Source organism: Lepidochelys kempii, chromosome 1 (genome assembly GCF_965140285.1).
Source record: "Lepidochelys kempii isolate rLepKem1 chromosome 1, rLepKem1.hap1, whole genome shotgun sequence".
Taxonomy (NCBI): domain Eukaryota; kingdom Metazoa; phylum Chordata; order Testudines; family Cheloniidae; genus Lepidochelys; species Lepidochelys kempii.
The window spans coordinates 250,264,937-250,287,473 of NC_136380.1; the positions used below are offsets into that span (position 1 = coordinate 250,264,937).

Genomic DNA, 22,537 nt, shown 5'->3' on the forward strand with positions numbered 1-22,537 from the left:
CACAGTGCTTTTCCATCTAGCTGAGACTGCAAAGTATGAGCTTCCTATAGCCTGCTGCTGCACCATGAGCAGAGCACTGAGAAATACGGAAGGGATCATACAGTTCCTTCCAAACTTCTCTTCAAGCACATGTCCTCAGAATATGGCTAACTTCCCATCTCTGGCATGAGAACTGCAGGGGTGTATCCATCTACTCAGATGAGAGAGTTTAATTACTTGTTTAATTATGGCCCATGGCCAGGATATAAATTCAGAACTTCATATTCTCCTCAATCCACAGTGCATCTCTCACTGACATCAGTGAGAGAGGTTTGCGCAGAGATTAAGTGAAAGATACAGACAGCCTCTATGTAGTAACTAAACTTTTATTTATTAGCTATTTATTCAGCAACTTTTTGACATATTCAGCATCGTTCATTGAGATAATCAGCTCCCCTTTGGGCTGATGCTACTCCTGCCCTGTGTTTTTCTTCCTTCCCCTCCCCCCGGCTTCTCTTAAGTCTTTCGTTCTTCCTTCTGCTCTTCCCTCCCAGGAACTCCCAGCTCCCACCCTCTTTTCTGTTCCATCTATTAAAATGATCAGCAATGGAACAGTTAAGGTTGACAATGACATTTCTTCATCACTGGGCTTTAGAAATGCCACTCCAATGAAATTAACATGTTACACATGTTGATGTCATTGTTTCAGGCTCTCTGCAGACTCTGGCACTCAATGGTATGCTCCATTCACATTTGGAAGGTTATCTTCGCAGCCATGAAGGCTTGAAATTTATTGTTTTTTAATTAAAGCTTGGAATCTACATAATCCAAGTGTGTCATGTTGGCCACATAAATACTTTATGCAGGCTGCATCTGGCCTGTGGGCCATCTGTTTGACACCCTGAGTTTGCACAGTACCTAACAGAGTAGGGTCTCAATCTCAGTAGGGCCTCTTGGAGCTAATGTAATATAAATAATAATTATAATTCCATGAACAGAAAGGTACCTCTGCAGCAGACCCGGCGCTGTTGGAGGAGTCATTCCAAATTCCACGTATCTCTATTGGAAATAAATTAATAAAAATAAAATCAATAAATTGGGAATTTCAGTCAGTGTTTTACAGGTTGAATGAGACCCAATTGCCGGGCCTACATGTGAGCTGACTGCAAGTTTACTGACAGAGATTTACAAACATTTTTTGTTAAGTGGCACAAGAAGACCTGGGAAGTGCAGCTCCAACAGGACAACCAGCTCTTCTATGTTTGCCCATGCTCCTTATGTGGCTTATCCACCTTTTGAAAATGTGTTCTCTGACTTGCAGCTTAAGGCCCCCTACAATGTGTATTTAATATAAATTTTACGAAAAGCTAAGCTATTATTTTACCTTGTGAAGGTGGGGGGAGCCAATGGCACACAGGTAGTGCTAGATCTTAATTTATCCTGCCTAAAATGATTTATTTTGTACAACAGACTTCCAACTCTATTTACAATTTCATACAGGAGCATCAGCTAATGGTTAGAGCAGGGGAGGTGGAATCAGGATGTCATGGTCTCAAATGTCCTGGTGGAAAACTCTGCCTAAATACTTAGAACTTTATCTTTGTGGGCTCTAAATAAGTGCTAAGCTAAAACAGACTTTAGAAAAGAAATGTTATTCATTTAAATACCAAGACTGATCTGTGAAAGATCACAACTGAGTGGACCAGGACAGTGTTCTCTTAAAAGAGAACTCCTATCTGCCTCCAACTGAGAAAAAAAGTTCACAGGATGGTTTAAACAGTGAATCCCCCATTTGGTAACTGTTCACATCACAGATATCCCTGGTTCCAGTAATTGCTCAATATCCGTGATGAACCCTGATCTAAAAGGTGTAACAATAGTGACCATGGCTCAACTGGTCCTAACACCCTGCCCTGAAAAGCCTTTCAAGATGTATCACTCACACTAAATGGGTTGTTTACTGCCTGGGCTGGACCATATGGTGATCCCCAGTGGGGGCATGTGGTTCCCCTCCCTGCTCGAGCAGGAGTGTTGTTTACCGGCTGTCCCGCAGAGACCCCAGGTGATGTGATGGCAGTGGAACTGGCTGCTTGGCTACTGGGAGCCACCAGGGCAAAGGCATCATCCAAGAGAGAGTGCATGGTCTGCCGGGCCTCTTCAATGGATGGCTGTGGAGGGATGTACTGAGAGGCTGGGTGGGGAGGCAAGCCTGGGTACTTCCCGAGATCAAGAGAAGAAGGTGTCTGTGGTTCTGCAGGCAGGTCAGGATCAGACTACAGAGAAGACAGAGAATGGAACCAGGAGTCAGAGAGACTTTTACATACGCAGTTTCAAGTCAGTGACATTTAACTTCTGAATAAGGATTAGAACAAGCTGGAAGCAACAGAGGAGAGAGACCTGGGTGTGTGGATTGACCACAGGATGACTATTAGCCACCAGTGGGACGCAGTTGTGAAAAAGGCAAGGCATTTTCAGTAGAGACAGAGAAGTGTTAATGCCACTGTACGAGACCTCATCTGGAATACTGTGTACAATTTTGGTCACCCATGTTCAAGAAAGATGAACTCAAACCGGAGCAGATGCAGAGAAGGGCTACTAGGATGATCAGGAGAGAACGGACAGCCTATTTTATGAGAGGAGACCAGAAGAGCTTGGATTGTTTATCCTAGCAAAAAAAAAAAGGCTGATCGGGGATATGATTGCTTTCTATAAATACATTGGGGGAGGGGTAAATATCCGGGAGGGGGATGAGCTATTTAAGCTACAGGACAGTGTTGGCAGAACAACAAATGGGTTGAACTGACTCCAAACAAATTCAGGCTGGAAATCAGAAGAAGGCTTCTAACCACCAGAGGGGTGAGGTTCTAGAACTGCCTCCTAATAGGAGTTGTGCCGGCAAACATGAGGAACAGCACAAATTGATCAATGCGACTCTACGACAGCACTGCTGGTGATGGTAGGTGCCAGGGCTCATTTCCGGTTTTTGTCTTATAAAAGCTCATGCTTCAGAGCTTCAGCCAGCCATCTGCAGGAATCAAGAAGGGATTTCCTCCCGCCGCCCCCCATGAGAATTTGGTCGGGGGTTGGTCTCCTTCCTCCAAAGCATCATCCGGGGTGGACACAGCTGTAGATGAGACCCTGGATGGAGTGGGCCAGTGCTCTAAGGTGGCATCAAGCATTCTGTCTCTCAGGTGCTTGCTGGCTGGTTCTTGCTCACCTGTTCAGGGTCTAACTGATTGCCATGTATGGGGTCAGGAAGGAATTTCCCCCAAGGTCAGATTGCAGTGATCTTGGGGGTTTTTCACCTTACTTTGCAGCATGTGGGGGTGGGTCACTTGCCAGGATTATCTGGGTACATCTCACTTAATCATTTCCCTGCCACTGCGGGGGTCTCAGGCACTGGTGCACCTCAGTCCCTCCTATTCTCTCCCCGCAGCATAACAATCTAATCTGGGTGCTGTAACACTTTGGTCTCAATTCGGCTGTTGGGTTTAGTATGTGGGGTGGTGTTGGTGGCCTGTGACATACAGGAGGTCAGACTAGATGATCTGGTGGTGCCTTCTAACCTTAAATCCTATGACCATCGAAACCAAGTTGAGATTTAAGGCATCTGTGTGCATGTCAGCCAAACCGGTCCAGTTCTTCTACCAGAGAGTCATTTTAGTTCAACTGTTTCAGCCAATTTAAGCTTCCTCACTACATTACTAGGTGGGGAACAGCATACCACCTGATAGAGACTGAGCTGCACTAGAATGATGTGGTTTGTAAATGTATATGTATCTGAAATCACATAGTGAATGCTGACTCTTATCTAGAAGATGACAGTCTGAGCTAGCTCTCTCTAAATCACGGGTGGGCAAACTTTTTGGCCGGAGGACCACACCTGGGTATGGAAATTGTATGGCGGGCCATGAATGCTCATGGTTCCCGGCCAATGGGAGCTGTGGGGGTGGCGCTTGGGGCAGGGGCAGCGTGTGGAGCCCTCTGGTGCCCCTATGCATAGGAGCTGGAGCGGGGACATGCCGCTGCTTCTGGGAGCCACGCAGAGCCCCAGCACATGCGGAGCAGGGCAAGCCCCGGACCCTGCTCCCCATCAGGAGCTCGAGGGCCGATTAAAAACGTCTGAAGGGCTGGATGAGGCCCTCGGGCCGTAGTTTGCCCACCCCTGCTCTAAATGAAGTCTTTCTGAACCTTTGCAGCTCTACGGAGCGAGTTGAGTCTTTGTGTAACAACTGACCACGTTAGCTGAAATGTGAAACAATTATGGCTATCCTGAGCAACACAGGACAGGAGCTATTCAACAGCTAAGCGGTTAGCTGTGAGGAAGCTGAACTGAAGTGCATCGTCCTAAAGGGATTCACAACAGTGCCTGATGTAGCCAGCACAATTACTACATACGGTCTTACCTCAGGAGCATATTGCTCCTCAGTAACAGGAAGTTACGCAGCCTTGCAGTAGCAGACTTATTGTGTCAGCTCCTTCTTGCCACTGCATGCCGGCTGCAGTGTCACCTATCAAGCCACACCCCTCTATGTCACTGGGAGTTTAAAACGCTGAGGGCCAACTCTCCACAGGTGCCAAAAGGGCTGAGCTTGCTTTGTGACAAGTCTCAATTAAATAGCTGCGGACTAGAATTCATTCCAATATGGGTGACATTAAAATGATCATGGCGCATGTTTGAACGCCGATGAAGACCACAGAAAGAAACATTATGGTCCTTCACTACATTTTAAAAAATGGAAACTGTTTGAAACTGTCCAGAGGTTTTGAATGTTAGCAGCGTCTGAGTGAAGACTGATTAGTGGCCAGAGTGCGGGTGCACCAGTCCAGAAAGCACAATAAGTGCAGTTTACTACATGATATTATTAAACTTAAAAGTTCTTAGTTACTATTTTTAACATGGAAAGAAAGCTAATTTGCTAGATACTGTATGAAAATTATTTCAGTTATTTCTGCACTGATATCTAAGTTTAAAGAAAAGAAAATCTATCATTGAGGGACCTCAGTTTTTCACTACCTGAAAAACTAGAATAAAATTTCCTATAACATTTGGGATTATTTAATCACTGGTAATGTGGACTAGAATGTACTGAACTGACTGTGCTCAAAGGATCATGTAGCATGCACACGTTTTCATGTGATGGGTCTTTTCCAGGATTTATATTTTAGTTTCTAACGTTGCTCACTGGAGAATCCTTTTCTCATTTCATTTCCTATGATTACTGTTCCTAATGGCCCCATTTTCAATTCTCATTATATAGTTTATTGGGACTGATAAAAATGCTTTTCAGTGCTTCTGTTTTGAAGACCAAGCAACACCAGCATGAGTGGAAAATGACAGGTTTTACTATTTTACCCAAACATTCTGCATAGGAAGTTCTTGACTCACTCAGTTTCATTCAAATGGAATTAGCATATAAAGTAGCCACTCAGAGCATACCAGGAAAATAGGAGATTCACCTAAGTCACAGTTATCGTAAGAACTATCAGTGTATTCCTGTCATCTAAAAGACAAACATACAATATATGCAGAATTATTGACTCCTGGTGGTCTTTTGTATGTCCCATCACTGTCGGTGGTGATTAGCCTGTCCTTCTCAGCATCAATAGGGCTTCCATTTATCTGATGTCTCCGACGCTGCTTGGGAGAACGTTTTGCACGTGAACTAAAAAAAAAAGAGAGAGAAATAAAGACCAAGAGAAAGTTCAGCACCTTTTGTCTTACTAGAAATACAACTAGTTTTTATGGCTGGTTATGGATTGTCCTCAGTTCTTACTGTGGGAGACCGTGTCAAAAGCTTTGCTAAAGTCAAGAAACAATACATCCACTGCTTTCCCTTCATCCACAGAACCAGTAATCTCATCATAAAAGGCGATTAGATTAGTCAGGCATGACCTTCCCTTGGTGAATCCATGCTGGCTGTTCCTGATCACTTTCCTCTCATGCAAGTGCTTCAGGATTGATTCTTTGAGGACCTGCTCCATGATTTTTCCAGGGACTGAGGTGAGGCTGACTGGCCTGTAGTTCCCAGGATCCTCCTTCTTCTCTTTTTTAAAGATTGGCACTACATTAGCCTTTTTCCAGTCATCCGGGACTTCCCCGGTTCGCCACGAGTTTTCAAAGATAATGGCCAATGGCTCTGCAATCACAGCCGCCAATTCCTTCAGCACTCTTGGATGCAACTCGTCCGGCCCCATGGACTTGTGCACGTCCAGCTTTTCTAAATAGTCCCTAACCACCTCTATCTCCACAGAGGGCTGGCCATCTCTTCCCCATTTTGTGATGCCCAGCGCAGCAGTCTGGGAGCTGACCTTGTTAGTGAAAACAGAGGCAAAAAAAGCATTTAGTACATTAGCTTTTTCCACATCCTTTAGCAAAGCTTTTGACACGGTCTCCCACAGTATTCTTGTCAGCAAGTTAAGGAAGTATGGGCTGGATGAATGCACTATAAGGTGGGTAGAAAGCTGGCTAGATTGTCGGGCTCAACGGGTAGTGATCAATGGCTCCATGTCTAGTTGGCAGCCGGTATCAAGTGGAGTGCCCCAAGGGTCGGTCCTGGGGCCGGTTTTGTTCAATATCTTCATAAATGATCTGGAGGATGGTGTGGATTGCACTCTCAGCAAATTTGCGGATGATACTAAACTGGGAGGAGTGGTAGATACGCTGGAGGGGAGGGATAGGATACAGAAGGACCTAGACAAATTGGAGGATTGGGCCAAAAGAAATCTGATGAGGTTTAATAAGGATAAGTGCAGGGTCCTGCACTTAGGACGGAAGAACCCAATGCACAGCTACAGACTAGGGACCGAATGGCTAGGCAGCAGTTCTGCGGAAAAGGACCTAGAGGTGACAGTGGACGAGAAGCTGGATATGAGTCAGCAGTGTGCCCTTGTTGCCAAGAAGGCCAATGGCATTTTGGGATGTATAAGTAGGGGCATAGCGAGCAGATCGAGGGACGTGATCGTTCCCCTCTATTCGACATTGGTGAGGCCTCATCTGGAGTACTGTGTCCAGTTTTGGGCCCCACACTTCAAGAAGGATGTGGATAAATTGGAGAGAGTCCAGCGAAGGGCAACAAAAATGATTAGGGGTCTGGAACACATGAGTTATGAGGAGAGGCTGAGGGAGCTGGGATTGTTTAGCCTGCAGAAGAGAAGAATGAGGGGGGATTTGATAGCTGCTTTCAACTACCTGAAAGGGGGTTCCAAAGAGGATGGCTCTAGACTGTTCTCAATGGTAGCAGATGACAGAACGAGGAGTAATGGTCTCAAGTTGCAGTGGGGGAGGTTTAGATTGGATATTAGGAAAAACTTTTTCACTAAGAGGGTGGTGAAACACTGGAATGCGTTACCTAGGGAGGTGGTAGAATCTCCTTCCTTAGAGGTTTTTAAGGTCAGGCTTGACAAAGCCCTGGCTGGGATGATTTAACTGGGAATTGGTCCTGCTTCAAGCAGGGGGTTGGACTAGATGACCATCTGGGGTCCCTTCCAACCCTGATATTCTATGATTCTATGATTCTTCTGTGCATCCTTTCAGGTATGACCCCCTGCTGCACATGAACATTTTGGAGAGTCCTCAGGCAAGGGACATCTCCTATGAAATATAGTGAAATATCTCAGTCATATGTAATTCTACATGAAAAATGCCAAAAATTATGTCATAAAGGAGGGATTTAAAACAAAAAGAAACGTACATTTGGTCATCCTTTGGCAAAGCATCAACATACTTCTGAGAGTGACCTTGGTGACAAGGATGCTATCGCTACACACAGCCTGTGCGTGAGTGAATGAGTGTACAATTTTGCTTTGGAAGACAATTTTTCTACCTTGGCTGGCACCTAGAATATTTAATAAGTTCATATATTCTTCCAGTCTCCTTCAATCACAGTAGAGAGTATTGATTTACAATTCATATTTTTAGGATTTTTAAGAAATAAAACTACATAAAAAGTAAATCAATACTCCCTAATACAATTGAATGACAGAATCTGATAAGCAGTCAATCCTATTATAGTGCCTGTATGATGGAATGGAATTTTGAGTGCCCAGTTTGAGACACCTAGGATCTGATTTTTCAGTGTTCCTAGCATTATATAGCATTCTGTATGTTCAGAGCAGTCTCACCACTGACTTCAGTTGAAGCTGCAAGTGCTCTGGAATTCTGCAAATCAGACCCCAGGGTCTTAAGTTAGTCACCCAGAAAATGAGGAACTGACCACCAGTGAAAAGTTTGGTTTAACTGACTCATCCATCACCATATAGGAACTCTGTGCTCTACTGGACACAGACTCTACTGCCATTTCCCCCCAGGTCTTGAGACCTTTTGTCCTGTCACCATCCCAGTCTTGTATCTTCCCACCCTAGCTCCTCATTCCTGTCTTGTTTTCCTCAACCAGCAGTCTCCAGTGAGGCTCCACTCAGGCTTCTTATCCCAGTCCCAGTCTCCTTGCTTCACAAATACTAAGTCTCCCTTGTCCCAGTCTCACCCAGTCCATTCCCATTCTTCTTGCCAAGCCAGTCCCAGCTCAGTTTCCCTAACACCCGATATTCCTCATTCCAGACTTGCAGCATTCTAAATGATGGCATTATGGAGCTAACAAAGTAACTGTCAGACTGCAGAACAGAGATTACGCTGAGCTTTAAATTGATGTATGTAAGGGCAGGTCTTCACTACCCGCCGGATCTATTGGGGATCCATTTATCGTGTCTCACCCATCGACTCCGGAACTCCAGCTCGCGAGAGGTGGAAGCGGAGTAGACAGGGGAGCAGCAGCGGTAGACTCGCCGCCGTCCTCATGGCCAGGTAAGTCGACCTAAGATACGCCGACTTCAGCTACACTATTCCCGTAGCTGAAGTTGCGTATCTTAGGTCGACCCCCTACAGTGTAGACCAGGGCTAAGTCAGCTGAAGGAAAGACACAGTGGAGGAAAAGTTTTGTTCGTTCTCCGTGTGAACGTGGTCCAGGCAGGACTGCATTTAGGGAACCTGGAACTCAAGAGAAAGAGCCCCCTGTGTCCATATACCCCACAGAAGACACAGAACAGACACTGTCTTGACATATAAGACCAGGAGGGAAGATCTGTGAGATGGGTTAAGTGCTGTGTGCATCTGGTTACCATGAAGGAATAAGGAAGAAGGGATTTTATTGTCTGGTATTTGCCGAGTTTTAAAGATAAATTTGAACTTTTGTATATTTTATCATTAGTTTTCATGGTCTCTTGACTGCATGTTTTTCTCTGTTTTGATACGAAAATAGTATTCTTTGCCATTTACTTTTTTTTTCTTATTCCTTAGTCTCTGTTAGTGCTCTTAAGTAAATTCAAACGTTGTTTCACCCTGGGTTTACCACCTGTGATACTTAGTACGAATTGTGGTGGTGGTGTGGGGATAGTGTGTGATTAAGTAGTTCTGCTTCAGCCTGCTCCCAAAATTACGTTGCATTTAACAATTACACTAGAGGAATTAGACAGTTTCCATGTGATCTTATGCAGCTACTAAATGAAAAAGAGTGTGCAAAAGTAGCGGCACAAATAATAAACATCTCCTTAAAAATGGCTTTGGTATGTTTGGTTCCGCTATTGAGAAATGTCCATGAGAACCTGTAAAAAAAAAAACGCATGGCCCTCTGAATGCTGTTAAAAAAACCCAACCACCACCCAAAAAACCTCTGGCATGTACTGACTAGACCAAAACACCCAGAATAACCCCAACCCTTTCATCTCTCCAACCCAAAAGTTCTTTAGGGAACAAAATGATTCTAAGCTCTCCAAGTGCAGAAATACAGGCCTAATGCAGTTTGCAAGTCTTGACACTGATTCTAAAGGAGACTGAATCTTCCCCTTGTTCTCAGTCTGTACCTCTTCCTGGGTTCTATAAAAACAGTAGGCACGTTGCCTCCAGGGTCCAAGATCTTGTCAATCTGCATCTGCGCTTTGCGGTATATTCTATGCTGCTCTTTGGAGTCAACAACAATCACATCATCCACAACTGGAAATTCATAGTGGCCTTTGCGCTTGGCTCGAAGACGGATCTTATTGCGGTGATGCTCGATCTCAGACTTATGCCTCAGAGCTGTTTGTATCTTAAAGGAAGAAAAAGAGAAAACCATGAGATACACTTTTGCAAATAGAGCCTATTACTGCTGTGCAATAAAAAGGAGAGCCAGAGCTAAAGCAAGCAATTTGAAATTGGCACACAGGTCCTCCCTCAGTTATCTCGTCCTTTTGCGGGTAATAGACCCATAATCTCCCCAAGTAGATGTGCTATCAGACATGGTATAATCACTAACACAGCAGGTGAAATTAAAGACAAGTGGCAGAGTGTTTATAAAAGGCGTGATGGATAACAAAAAGTCCTGCCAGTTGCCATGAGAAACATTGCTCCATTAAAATTAGATTGCAACCAAGGGTGTACCTGGCATATGTCTGCCTGCACCCATCATAGGAGAGATTTGATAATTATAGCCAAAGTCTGTCTCTGATTCCCTTTTTAAAAAAAACCTCATAATACAAGGGGCAAGAACTTAAGGAGCTGCTTGAGGAGCACAGTTGGAAGAGGGAAGGAGGAGTGGAATGGTCCAGGGCATGGCAATAGGTTCTTCAGGTCACTAGTTTAAACGTAGACCAGTGCTTTTAGAGCTGGTCCAACACCTACTGAAGTCAATGGGACTCTTTCCATTGATTACAGTAGATATTGGATCAGGCACTTAATGGCCACTGTGCTTGTGCTGGAACTGTGTTGAGGTGCACAAAAAGCACGAAAAATAAAACCCACTATAATCTTTTACAAAAGTATAAAAAAGCCATTAGACAAATGTACATAGCAGGATTTTTCCTAGTAGTTAAATTTACATTTCCTGGACTTCCTTGTCTACAGGTATTAGATGTATTAATTTACTTTCCAACATATTATGTAAGGTACTCAACACAAAAGGCGAATTGAGCTTTTAACCTAGAAGCAAGGGGAGGAGACGATCTTCAACCAAGTACAAAATGAGTTACTGAGCAGCAGCTGGGAGAGGCATGCAGAACTAGACCCAGATAGCTGAGTCATCTAGGTGTCACACAAATGTACAGAGCCACCACGCACTACACTATCTTAAAAATACCTCTTTGTTAATTTTGTTGGACTCTGCTACTCGGTCAGACAGTGCTGGGTTCTGAGCGGGAGGGGCTGCGATTGGCTGCATGGCAATCAACTGAATCTTGCTGGGGACCCGTCTACTTGCGTCTGAGGAACGAGACATCCTGTCCACATGCTCAAAGATAGAGGCTGAGGAGTGCTGCTCGTTTCCACTACTGGTCTGTGGAGGGCCTGAATTACCAGAACAAATAAAATAAAAGACAGTGTCATAGCTAGGATCAACTCAGTGAAATGTCTGGCCATACAAGATAACATGAAATGGTGTGCTACAACATTATGCCTTCTTTGCAGCTGCATTTAATTTGCCCTGGAGGTCTTCCATCCGCTGCAGATTTATTGCAGGCAGTTTACTCAGTAGTCTGCAGATTACTAAACTTTTTCATTTTTTCTCCTGACAGTGAACAATCATTCTTTATTTTTTTAAATCAAGTATTTGATATTTTACAAAGATAAAAATCTCAAAGTAGTTTTATCCCACCAAAAGCTATTCAGAATGCTCTAGTACGTACTACAAATTGCTATTGATAACATTACATAAGAAGGCTCAGATTCCACAAATGGAGTTTTACAAGCCAATAAAAGACTTCGAACTACGAAATGCCATACTTTAACAGATAAGTGATAGCGAGTGCAATTTTTCAACTAAACAAAGATTTAAAAATCTGTCCAAAATCTAGTTTTAGAGGTAATTTTTACAAATTTAAGTTTTTTAATAGTCTGTTTTTTCTTACCAACAGAAAGTAAACAGTCTAGCATTAGGTGTTTAGCTGTACAAACAATGCTTTGCTCTGATACGTTGGGAAAATTAATTTCTACAACTACAATCCAAATATACTTAAGAGAGTCATTCTAGGGAACCAATGGACATTTGCTTGATAACAAGCTCATCAAATATCTTGTTACATTTTTGTACTAATTGGTAACATATGCAACTATACCACTTAGTCAGAACCTTTATAATTTTATCCATAACTTTCTTCACGGTGCCTATTCTATAAATGAAAATTTCAGAGAAAATGTCAATCTGAAATATGGTCAATTTAACAAAATTAATTAAAAGTAGTTTCAAGTACTACACCTGCCCCTATGTCCTCCTGCCAGTTTTTGTGGTTCTACAATAACATTTTTCTTTTTGAAAAAAATATGTTCCTCTCCCCACTGCTGCTGCATGAAAGACTCACAAACAAAGGAAGAAACTCACTAAAACTCACTATTCCTACAACAAATTCCATATGAAGGCACTGCTGTGCTTGTGGAAGCCCTAAGAAGTGAGTCAGGAGAACTCCGCATAGGTCCTGGGGGCTGCTCATGTGGAACAATTTGCAGGACTGAGGCCTAAATGACTGATTGTACAAATGAACTAGAGAAATAGACTATACAAAAAAGTTCTGTCAAATGCATTAATGGAACACATGGAAAAAACAAGAGAATTTTATTTTGCCTAATTTTTTTCAGCACCAATAATCATAAGTATTATTTTTAATACAAATACAGAAAGTAGCATATTTTAAGACGATTGTGTCCTTTTAAGCAGAAAAATAAAAGACAAAAATTAATTCCTTCTGTAAATACTAAATGGGGAAAAAAGTCTCTGAAATGATTATATTATTTCAATTGATCCATCACATCTGTAACTTGCTAACCTACAATTAAGAGAGTTAAACATTTTATTTAAATAATATTAAATATTAGAATGAATAGCAAATCTCCAATGGATATCTCATTGAGTTTATCTATGCTATTGACAACAACTTAGATGATTAAAAATAAATAATTTTTATCACCTAATTTACTTTTTACTATCTACGGTGTTTGTTTCCTTTCCTCTTGAACAATTTAAACACACTAATTAGTTTTTCCTGTTCACTGTCCATTCTAGTTACTTTCACTTTCAGCTTCTCACGTATTAAAACAATGCAGTGGCTTGGGTTCCAAGTGCAGCTGAGGAATGCTACTTTGTTAAAACAATTATTTCCCCTAGAACGTAACAAAAGACATTGAGCATTTGTATTGGTTTTAAGAATTTTGCAAAAGCTTGTCTTTTCAAAACCTAAGTTTCTTGTACAAATGTGATCTAAGCTCTCTAATTTTGTCCCCCTAATTTAACACAAAGCAAGTCCAAGTGCAGCTATTCCCTTCAATGGGCATCGTCCAAAGTCCACTGTAGTCAATGGGCAGTAGTAGGTACACTAATGAAGCCACCAACCTATTTTCACATATGACACTGAATAGCCAACTGGTAATTTTTAGTCCCAACAGACCTGGGCTGAATAATAACTGTGAACACGTGAAGGCTCATTATTCAATTATCAACCCCTTTGAGCCATCCAGTCCCATGGAAGTAAAGACTTAAATTTACGAGTCACAATGATATCACTTAGGGCTAGGAGCTATCTAAAAATATATACTACATTAAACTGAACAGCTGACAGAGTTCAAAGCAGCATAAATATTGGCCATTTAAAAGATATTAACTATTCACATTCTGTTCAGGGAAGGAAGCCAAAAGGCAAAGAATAACAGAGATCACTTTAGCATACAATACTTCAGTCAAAATATCACAAATCACATAATTAAACAAAAAGCCTCAATTAGAAAAAATGCACTTGCTACCGGATAAACAAATTATCCTTTAATATAATTTGTGTTGTTGAGAATTCTTTCTGACAGTAAATTGCTCAAAACCAATCTTGGTTTTTAGACTCTGAGGACAAATCGGCTCAAACTTCAGATACAATTAGTTAAGCTTTCTAAGACCTTTCTTCGCATTTGTACCACAAAACTGCCAGTTAAACAAAGGCTGTCAAACACTAGGATACTTACCCACTCTGTTTGCTCCTGACAGCATAAAGGAGAAAGCACAAAAAGATGACACCATAGTTACGAATAATTCAGCAGAAATGGCATTTAGAAAAACATATGATAAAAAGGCCGCTCTGGTGCTGAGTGAGATACATGATTGCCAAGCCTTAGCTGTAGGAAAAGGAGGCTCAGACTGGAGTTTAGCAGCAGTAGACTACACCATTACAGTGGGGTCTGGTCTTGAACATTAAAAATAGTCCCCTTTATCCCTTGACCAGGAGGACCAATTACTGAGGAACGGCTTCTTCAGCCCCAGAATGGCAAAAAGGAAAAAGAGGACACATTTTGCACAGCTGTCCAGCAAATCCTTCCAGATAATTAAGATACAGTTAAAATTAGCTCTCGCTGTAACAACTTATAACACTCCCTAAAGCCTAACATGGAAACTCTGAGGAAGATGCGAAACAAGGTAACAAATAGGGAGTTTCCTAGCAGGAGGAAATGGGATAGTATTGAATGAGATGCAATAGGGTTGGATTCACATAGACTGGAACAAGTAGTAGTCCAACAGTCTTTCATAATATTAACTCCTCATAAAACACTAATATTATACTCATTTATTCAGGCATTAATTCTGGTCCTTACAGCAAACATAAGACATTACAACATACACCCTAGGCCACTAGGATGACATCTTACAAAATAAGAAGGGCACCTCGTGAAAGGTGTATGCAAGGGATCTGTATTGCATTCTAGTTTACTAGGAAGCACACTTTATTTTCTGGCAGCATTTGCCTACTTTGTGTTTTGTTTGCTTACATGTTACAACAGAATGTTCATCCAGGAGGTAAACCAGCCTCATCAAACCAGCCCTTTCAGAATCATTCAGTGTGCTGAGCACTGCGTAGGTAGAAGCATACACTGGGGAAAAACAGGTGCTTTGGAAGGGAACTAGTGATTGATATTATCATAAAGACCTCTTGCATCTTACTCATTATCACCTCTTCTCTGACACAATGGTAAACTGGGAAATGTTTGCTATTAGCTCAAGTATATTGGCATTGCATTCCTCAATAGCCACCTCATGAAAAACTCTGAACACCATTCAACTTTTAGAGAGATCTGCCTGTGGTACTTCCAGTATTCCCTTCTCTCTTGTTTTACTACTACTAAGGACATTTGTACAAAACAGGATTGTAATGTATCTGGACCTCCACACTGGAGCTACTCTGATTGATGAGCTGAGGATCTGGTCCTAAAATCTCCAGTGAGAAGTAAGCAATATGAATAGAAGTGTTAGCTCTTAATCAAAATCCTGTTTTCATGCAAACATTTTAAATACTTTAAAATGCGGGTAAAATGGAATAAAAATATGACAGGGGTGAGGTAAATAACGTGAAGTATTTTCCATGAGATGCCAACAGTCTTTACCAAAACTCGTGCTAATAATAAGGCATCTTGACTTCCTAAATTATACCATGCACAAGCACCACACTGATTTTTAAACTCTTAACTTGCCACCCTATTTTTAAATCTCACTTTTTCAAAGGCACAGTTAAAGGCATATGCCCCCACGGTGTCAAGTCCTGTTGTGATCTCCTTACTCCTGTAATTTCCTGCAAGATTCTACCAACAGAGTCATAATGACGTGATTAGAAACATATTTGCTGGATGAGAGAACAGAGGGTGATTGGTGTTATATCACTTGGATCAGATGCATGCCTGAATGAAAGAAACATGTAGATCTCCAACTGCAACATATGAAAAGAGAAAATAAAGAGAGGGAAAAAATGGAGGAGAACCAAAACAAGAAGATCCAATAGACAAAAATTACTTTTTAGAAAATAGCAGCACTGAAATGTATCTCAGTTGTGCCCTACCAAAACACTGCAGCAAGAGACTGAAGAAAAAAATGTAACAAACCACTCTTTGGAGCTCTGCGTGGTTTGCCCTCATTGGCAGTGGTTGATGGTCTTGCGGTTTCTTCCCCTGTCTCTCTCCCACTGGACTGTTCACTCGCTGTGGAGTCAGCATCTGAAGGGGAAACTCTGCAGCCATAAAAAAAGAAGATATAAAAAAAGATGAATGAAATGTTAGACGGGTTTATAAAGGGCTATAGCCAGCAGGTACAAGGAGATCCCATAAGAACGTATGTTGGTAGGACTTTTAAAGTTCTTTTGAGAAAGAACTTTGACTTATAATACATAACTGATTACCTCTGTCATGAATGTGGGAATTGCAAAATTGTGGCAATGCTGTGCCCCGTGACTTCACTCATACACATGACAGGATTGTTAAGTAACCTGTTTTTACTTTTAAAAAGGTAATCTTAATTGTAACAGAAAGCCCTTCACATTAGCAACTAGCAGGATTACTTTTCAGGCAGAAAAGTCATCTGTTACTTCAAAAGTAATATGACTAAATGTGTAGTTAGTATCACAGTATGAAGTTACCAAGTCCAGCTACTAAAGTAACTCTGAAAGTAAGTCCACACTGATAGTTTTCTAACTATTTACGCCTACACTCAGCCAGGACTATTAATATTTTATTTACTCAATACAGTACAAAACAAAAGAAAGATACAATCCCTTGGTTTCTACACATCGTAGACATAGCTTGTCTATGCAGAAACACATTAGCATTATTGTTATCCCATCCTTCCTCCTCAGCACCTCTGTTTACTTGTTTGTCTTTGATTTAGATTGTAAACTAACTGGGGCAAAGATTGTGTCATCTACATGGCTGTTCAGTATCTAGTAAAATGGGGCCTCCATCTATTTGGGCATTCAGGAGCTGCAGGAATACGAATAACCTACAATTTCTTATATCACTCAATTTAATTAGCTCATGGTAGGTATATATAGAACAATTAAAGGCAATCTTGTGGTTTTCCCCACCAGCCTCTGAATTGCATGCGTATTTCAGCTGACAGCTATTCAAAAAACAGAATACAAAACAATAACGGGACAAAATACACTAGATGCAACTGATTCTAAATTCAGCACTTCAGCAGAGGATTAGCTGATGCGATAGTATGCATATTGGATATATAATCTTGTAAACATTCATAGTCTGTCTGTGCACTAATGCAATGGTTTCATGAAGCGGACTAGTTGGTCCACCAACCTTGCTAAGTGCCAGATTTGGCAGATATTTGATCCAGTTACTAAAGCCTTCAACTAAAGGTCAGCCTTCCCTAGAGAGTGCACACTAAGATAAGTGCTGCTCAGGCAGATGAGTTCATCAAAAGTTCAACCCACCACATGCACTTGTTAGCGTTCCTAACTCAACTTCCCTCACCCTATGCATACTGCCAGTCTATCTATAGAACTCTATACAAATTCTCTTCCTGCAAAAGTAGTATATTGGTTATTCAAATCCCAATACAAAATACTCCTGGAAAAAAGAGAATCACTATAGTATGTACAAATCTTCCTCACTACATAATCTTTTTTATAGACAGAAGAGCCCCACAAACAGGAAAGTGAGAGCTGAGCTCTCTCTGTTTGAGCACCTCTTTGTCAGAACATAAGAATGCCCTTGCTAAGTCAATACCAATGGTCCATTTAGTCCAGCATCCTATCTTCCGACAGTGGCTGGGGGCAGATGGTAGGGAGGGAATGAACAGAACAGGGTATTTATTGAGTGATCCATTCCCTGTTGTCCACTACTCCCAGCTTGGGGCAGGCAGAGGCTTAGGTACACCCAGATCATAGGGTTGCATCCCTGACCATCTTGGTTAAGAACTAATCTAATTCTTTTTTGAACCCAGTTATACTTTTGACCTTCACAACATCCCCTGGCAACAAATTCCACAAGTTGACCATGTGTTGTGTGAAGAACTACTTCCTTATATTTGTTTTAAATCTGCTGCCTATTAATTTCATTGGGAGACCTCTGGTTCTTGTGTTATGTGAAAGGGTAAATAACACTTCCTTATTTACTTTCTCCACCACCATTTATGATTTTATAGACATCTATCATATCCCCCTTGTCTCTTTTCTAAGATGAACAGTCTCACACTTTAATCTCTCCTCTTATGGAAGCTGTTCCAGACCCTTAATCATTTTTGTTGACCTTCTCTGTAGTTTTTCCAATTCTAATAAATCTTTTTTGAGATGGGGTGACTAGAACTGCATGCAGTATTCAAAGATGGATTTATAGGGTGGCATTATGATATTTTTCTGTCTTATTATGTATCCCAGGGATCGGCAACCTTTGGCACGTGGCCCATCAGGGAAATCCGCTGGCGGGCCGGGACGGTTTGTTTACCTGCAGTATCCGCAGGTTCGTCCGATCGCAGTTCCCACTGGCCGCAGTTCGCCGTTCCAGGCCAATGGGGGCTCTAGGAAGCAGCGTGGGCCGAGGGATATGCTGGCCGCTGCTTTCCGCAGCCCCTATTGGCCTGGAACGGTGAACTGTGGCCAGTGGGAGCTGCAATTGGCCGAACCTGCAGACGCTGCAGGTAAACAAACCGTCCCATACCGCCAGCAGATTTCCCTGATAGGCCGCGTGCCAAAGGTTGCTGATCCCTGATCTCTCTCTTTCCTAATGGTTCCTTACATTCTGTTAGCTTTTTTGACTGTCTTTGCACCAGAGAACTATCGCTGGTGACTCCACGATCTCTTTCTTGAGTGGAAACAGCTAATTTAGACCCCATCACTTTGTCTGTATAGTTGGGATTATGTTTTCCAATGTGTATTACTTTTCATTTATCAACACTGAATTTCATCAGCCATTTTGTTGCCCAGTCACCCAGTTTTGTGAGATCCCTTTGTAACTCTTTGCAGTCGCTTTGGACTTACCTGTCTTGAGTAATTTCATATTGTATGCAAACTTTGCCACCTCACTGTTTCCCCGTTTTTCCAAGATCATTTATGTATACGTTGAACAGAACTGGTCCCAGTAAAGATCCTTGGGGGACCCTGCTATTTGCTACTCGACACTACGAAAACTGACTATTTATTCCTACTCTTTGTTTCCCATCTTTTAACTAGTTACTGATTTATGAGAGGACCTTCCCTCTTATTCCATGACTACTTAGTTTCCTTAAGAGCTTTTGATAAGGGACTTTGTTAAATGCATTCTGAATGTCCAAGTACAACATATCCACTGGATCACCCTTTTCCACATTTGTTGATACTTTAAAATAATTCTAATAGATTGGTGAGGCATGATTTCCATTTGCAAAAGCCATGTTGACTCTTCCTTCACATATTGTTTTCATCTATATAGCTAATAATTCTGTTCTTTGCTATAGTTTCAACCAATTTGTCTGATACTGAAATTAGGTTTACTGGTCTGTAATTGCCATGATGGCTTCTGAAGCATTTTTAAAAAGTCAGCATTACATTAACTATCCTCCAAGCATCTGGCACAGAGGCTGATTTAAACCACCAGTTACACACCTCAGTTAGTAATTCTAAAATTTCATATTTGAGTTCCTTCAGAACTCTTGGGTGAATACCATCTAGTACAGGTGACTTACTACTATTTAAGCTATCAATTTGTTCCAAAACCTCCTCTACTGACACTTCAATCTGGGACAGTTCCTTAGATCTGACACCTAAACAGAATGGCTCAGGTGTGGGAATCTCCCTCATATCTTCTGCAGTGAAGACTGATGAAAAGAATTCATTTAGCTTCCCCACAATGGCCCTTCCTTGAGTACTGCATTAGCACTTTGATGGTCGAGTAGCTCCACTGGATTTTTTGGCAGGCTTCCTGCTTCTGATGTACTTAAAAATGCTTTTTGCTGGTAGTTTTCATGTCATCTGTTAGCTGCTCTTCAAATTCTTTCTTGGCTCACCTATTTATACTTTTATACTAGACTTGCCAAAGTTTATGCTCCTTACTATTTTCCTCAATAGGATTTGATTTCCAAATTTTGAAGGATGTCTTTTTGTCTCTAAGCACCTCTCCTATTCTGTTGTTTAGCCAGGGGGGCATTTTTTTGGTCCTCTTGCTGTATTTTTTATTTGGGGGGTTACGTTTAGTTTGAGCCTCTATCATGGTGTTTTTAAAAGTTTCCATGCAGCTTGCAGGCATTTCACTCTTATGACAGTTCCTTTTCATTCCTGTTTACTAATTTCCTCATTTTCCTCATTCTATGCCTTTGTTCTACCTCCCACTCTTCGTCTTTTCTATTTAGATTTTTAGTAAATATGTATTTTATGGTAGCATACAAATGCCTTATTAGGGATTGGGGCTCCATTTTGCTGGGTGCTATTGTAAGATGTTCAGGGCAGGGAATGTCCCTTATTATGCATTTGTACCTTGCATAGCACAAAAGGACCCTGATTTCAGTTGGGGCCTCTAGGTGCTACTTGAATAAATAAATAGTTTATATATCATAAGTCTCTTCCATTTGATCAGCCCATGATGTCAGCCTCCTCTGCCCACTAATTAAATTTTCAAACAAGCACCTTTGTGCTTTCTCCCATGTTGCCCCTCACACTTATAGTAGCTCCCCGTAAACATCAACAAAACTACTTTATTATCCTCCTTCAAAACCCTCCTCTGCCATGATGCCTACAAAAAAACCCTTGACAACAGTCAGGCTCGTGGCGTGCTGAGACCACAGACCTATCATGTTGACCAACACTGGTTTATTGTTCTCTTCTAGCTTCCCACCTGTCTGTATCCATTTGCTATCTCTTTTTTTATGCATAGATTGTAAACTCTTTGGGGCCCAAACCATCTTTTTGTTGTGTCTGTACAGTACCTAGTACAATAGGGTCCTAGTCCATGACTCAGTATTTCAGTAAATACAAATAACAAATATGAATATTCACCATACTGTTTTGTACAGCATTATATTGAATCAGATTCTGTTTTATTCTGTACATACCCACAAAACCAAAGAACTGAAGGAATGATCCATAAAATATAAATCTGTAATGTGTCCGTCTTTCCCTCCCGCAGGGAGAAAATGTTTTAAACGTCTCACTGGCAGCTGCACATCAACATATTATGAAGTGACTCCACAGCTGAGCCTACATGGAGATTGCACTTAAAGCAGGAGGGGAAATGCCCACATTTCAAATTTGGCATAATGATTTTTTAAGTAAAATATTTACTAACTTATCCAGAGGAAACATTTAAAAAAGCTTCTTTTTGAAAATTTACCATGTTTTCCTTTGAGTCCTGCTAAAACCCTCAGACACCACAGAGCTCTCAAACTCCAAACTACTCTCTCTCTTTTCACACACTTACACATTCTGATAATCTCTCTGACACAGGCCACTTTTGAAATTTTAAAATGAAACACATGAACTCATCTCTCTCATTTAGAATAATCTAATTGATCTGAGCCAATATTAGCTGACAGAAGTGACAAATTCCTTCAACTGCTTCTGTTTTCTGGGATGCTGCTAGCCTCGGTCCCTGACTCACTAGCTCTACTCCTTACAAAGCCCATGGGGAGGCAGGGAATATGAGGAATGGGCTCTGGAGAAGCCCATGTGTGGCAGCAAGGGTGTCAGGAGGCCAGAAGAGTGAATGAAGCTCTGAGGTGCATGAGGGATTGAGTGGAGAGGTGTGGCGATTTATAGGGGTGAGTTGGGGTGCAGCGATCTGACACTGAGCAGGGAGACTTAGGTGGGAAGGAAAAGGGGATGCCCATCCTCTGCTTTCTGGCACACCATGCTGCGGAGAACCAGAGGAGTCAAGTGCTTCTGTGCAGAGGCAATGATATACCAGGGGTTCCCCACAGTTCTGCCAGTGCAATGCACTAGGGAGTCCAGGCAGCAGCAGATGAAGAGCCCTTCAAGTGCTGACAAGTCAGTGCAGAGGCAGCGTGCTGCTTAGACCCCCAAAGCACCATCTGTATGCCCCTCATTCTTCCCAGCAAGCCTCTCCACCCAAAATATTCTCTCCACACACACCTCACACTCCCTCTCCACATCCTCACCCACCATCTCTCTTGGTTTCCCCCTGTCATAATGCAGCAGCACTGTGGGCAGCCAAGGTGGGATCAGCAACCATGCTGGGGGACACAGCAAGGGACAAATGGCTGTGTGTGTTGGGGGGCATCAGGGTTGCAAACAGGGATGGTGAAGAAGGGGTGGGAGTGAGCAGAGATGTGAAGGGGAGAGGAGGAAGAACTGGTGGAAAGTGCAGCGGAGAGGAGCTCTGTTCTGCTGAGCCACTTGTGGTTCATCATACCATGGCTCCTCATCTCTGCTTCATTTCTTCCCATCAGGCCCCACCCAGCTCTGGCCCATTTGTCCCACATTTCCCTCTCACAGTCCAAATTTCTGTATGCCCCCACAGCCCAATCAACTGTCATGTCCGGCTACACCCCTGCACACCACTCAGTACTCTCCCGGCAATGCCACACTCCTTTCCCTCACAGACTTCCTCAATGCCCCCCACCCCACCCCCTGCACTCTTCCTAGGCACCCACTTACAGTAATGATACAATCCTACGCCCCACGTCCTCACACAGCCCCGCTCCTCCATATGCACCTCCTACCCATCATCTTCATCCATCACACACCCTGCTAATTCTCAACCACATTCAGCTTTTAAATGCTGATATGCATCAACACTGATAAATGTGGTAAGGGAGTAGGGTATCATCAGCCCAGGGACTTGGGTGTGGAAGCACGG

The 22,537-nt window shown here is 42.2% G+C and overlaps 1 protein-coding gene across 7 annotated transcripts in view; it reads right to left on the minus strand.

The window, feature by feature from the left end:
* The window catches only part of KIAA1549 (KIAA1549 ortholog), a 221,147-nt gene that overhangs the window by 20,810 nt on the left and 177,800 nt on the right, over window positions 1-22,537 (minus strand). For 6 of the 7 annotated variants that reach the window (XR_012156097.2, XR_013634976.1, XM_073322875.2 and 3 more), the window contains 6 exons: window positions 15,848-15,972; window positions 11,088-11,293; window positions 9,838-10,061; window positions 5,501-5,645; window positions 1,923-2,252; window positions 986-1,038 (listed from right to left, as the gene is read on the minus strand). Coding sequence is in view for 5 of the 7 variants with exons in the window: in XM_073322875.2 (XP_073178976.2) it covers window positions 986-1,038; window positions 1,923-2,252; window positions 5,501-5,645; window positions 9,838-10,061; window positions 11,088-11,293; window positions 15,848-15,972 (1,083 nt within the window). In the remaining 2 variants the exon portion in view is untranslated. The remainder of the gene's footprint in view (window positions 1-985; window positions 1,039-1,922; window positions 2,253-5,500; window positions 5,646-9,837; window positions 10,062-11,087; window positions 11,294-15,847; window positions 15,973-22,537) is intronic. The other variant, XM_073322886.2, reaches the window with a different exon arrangement.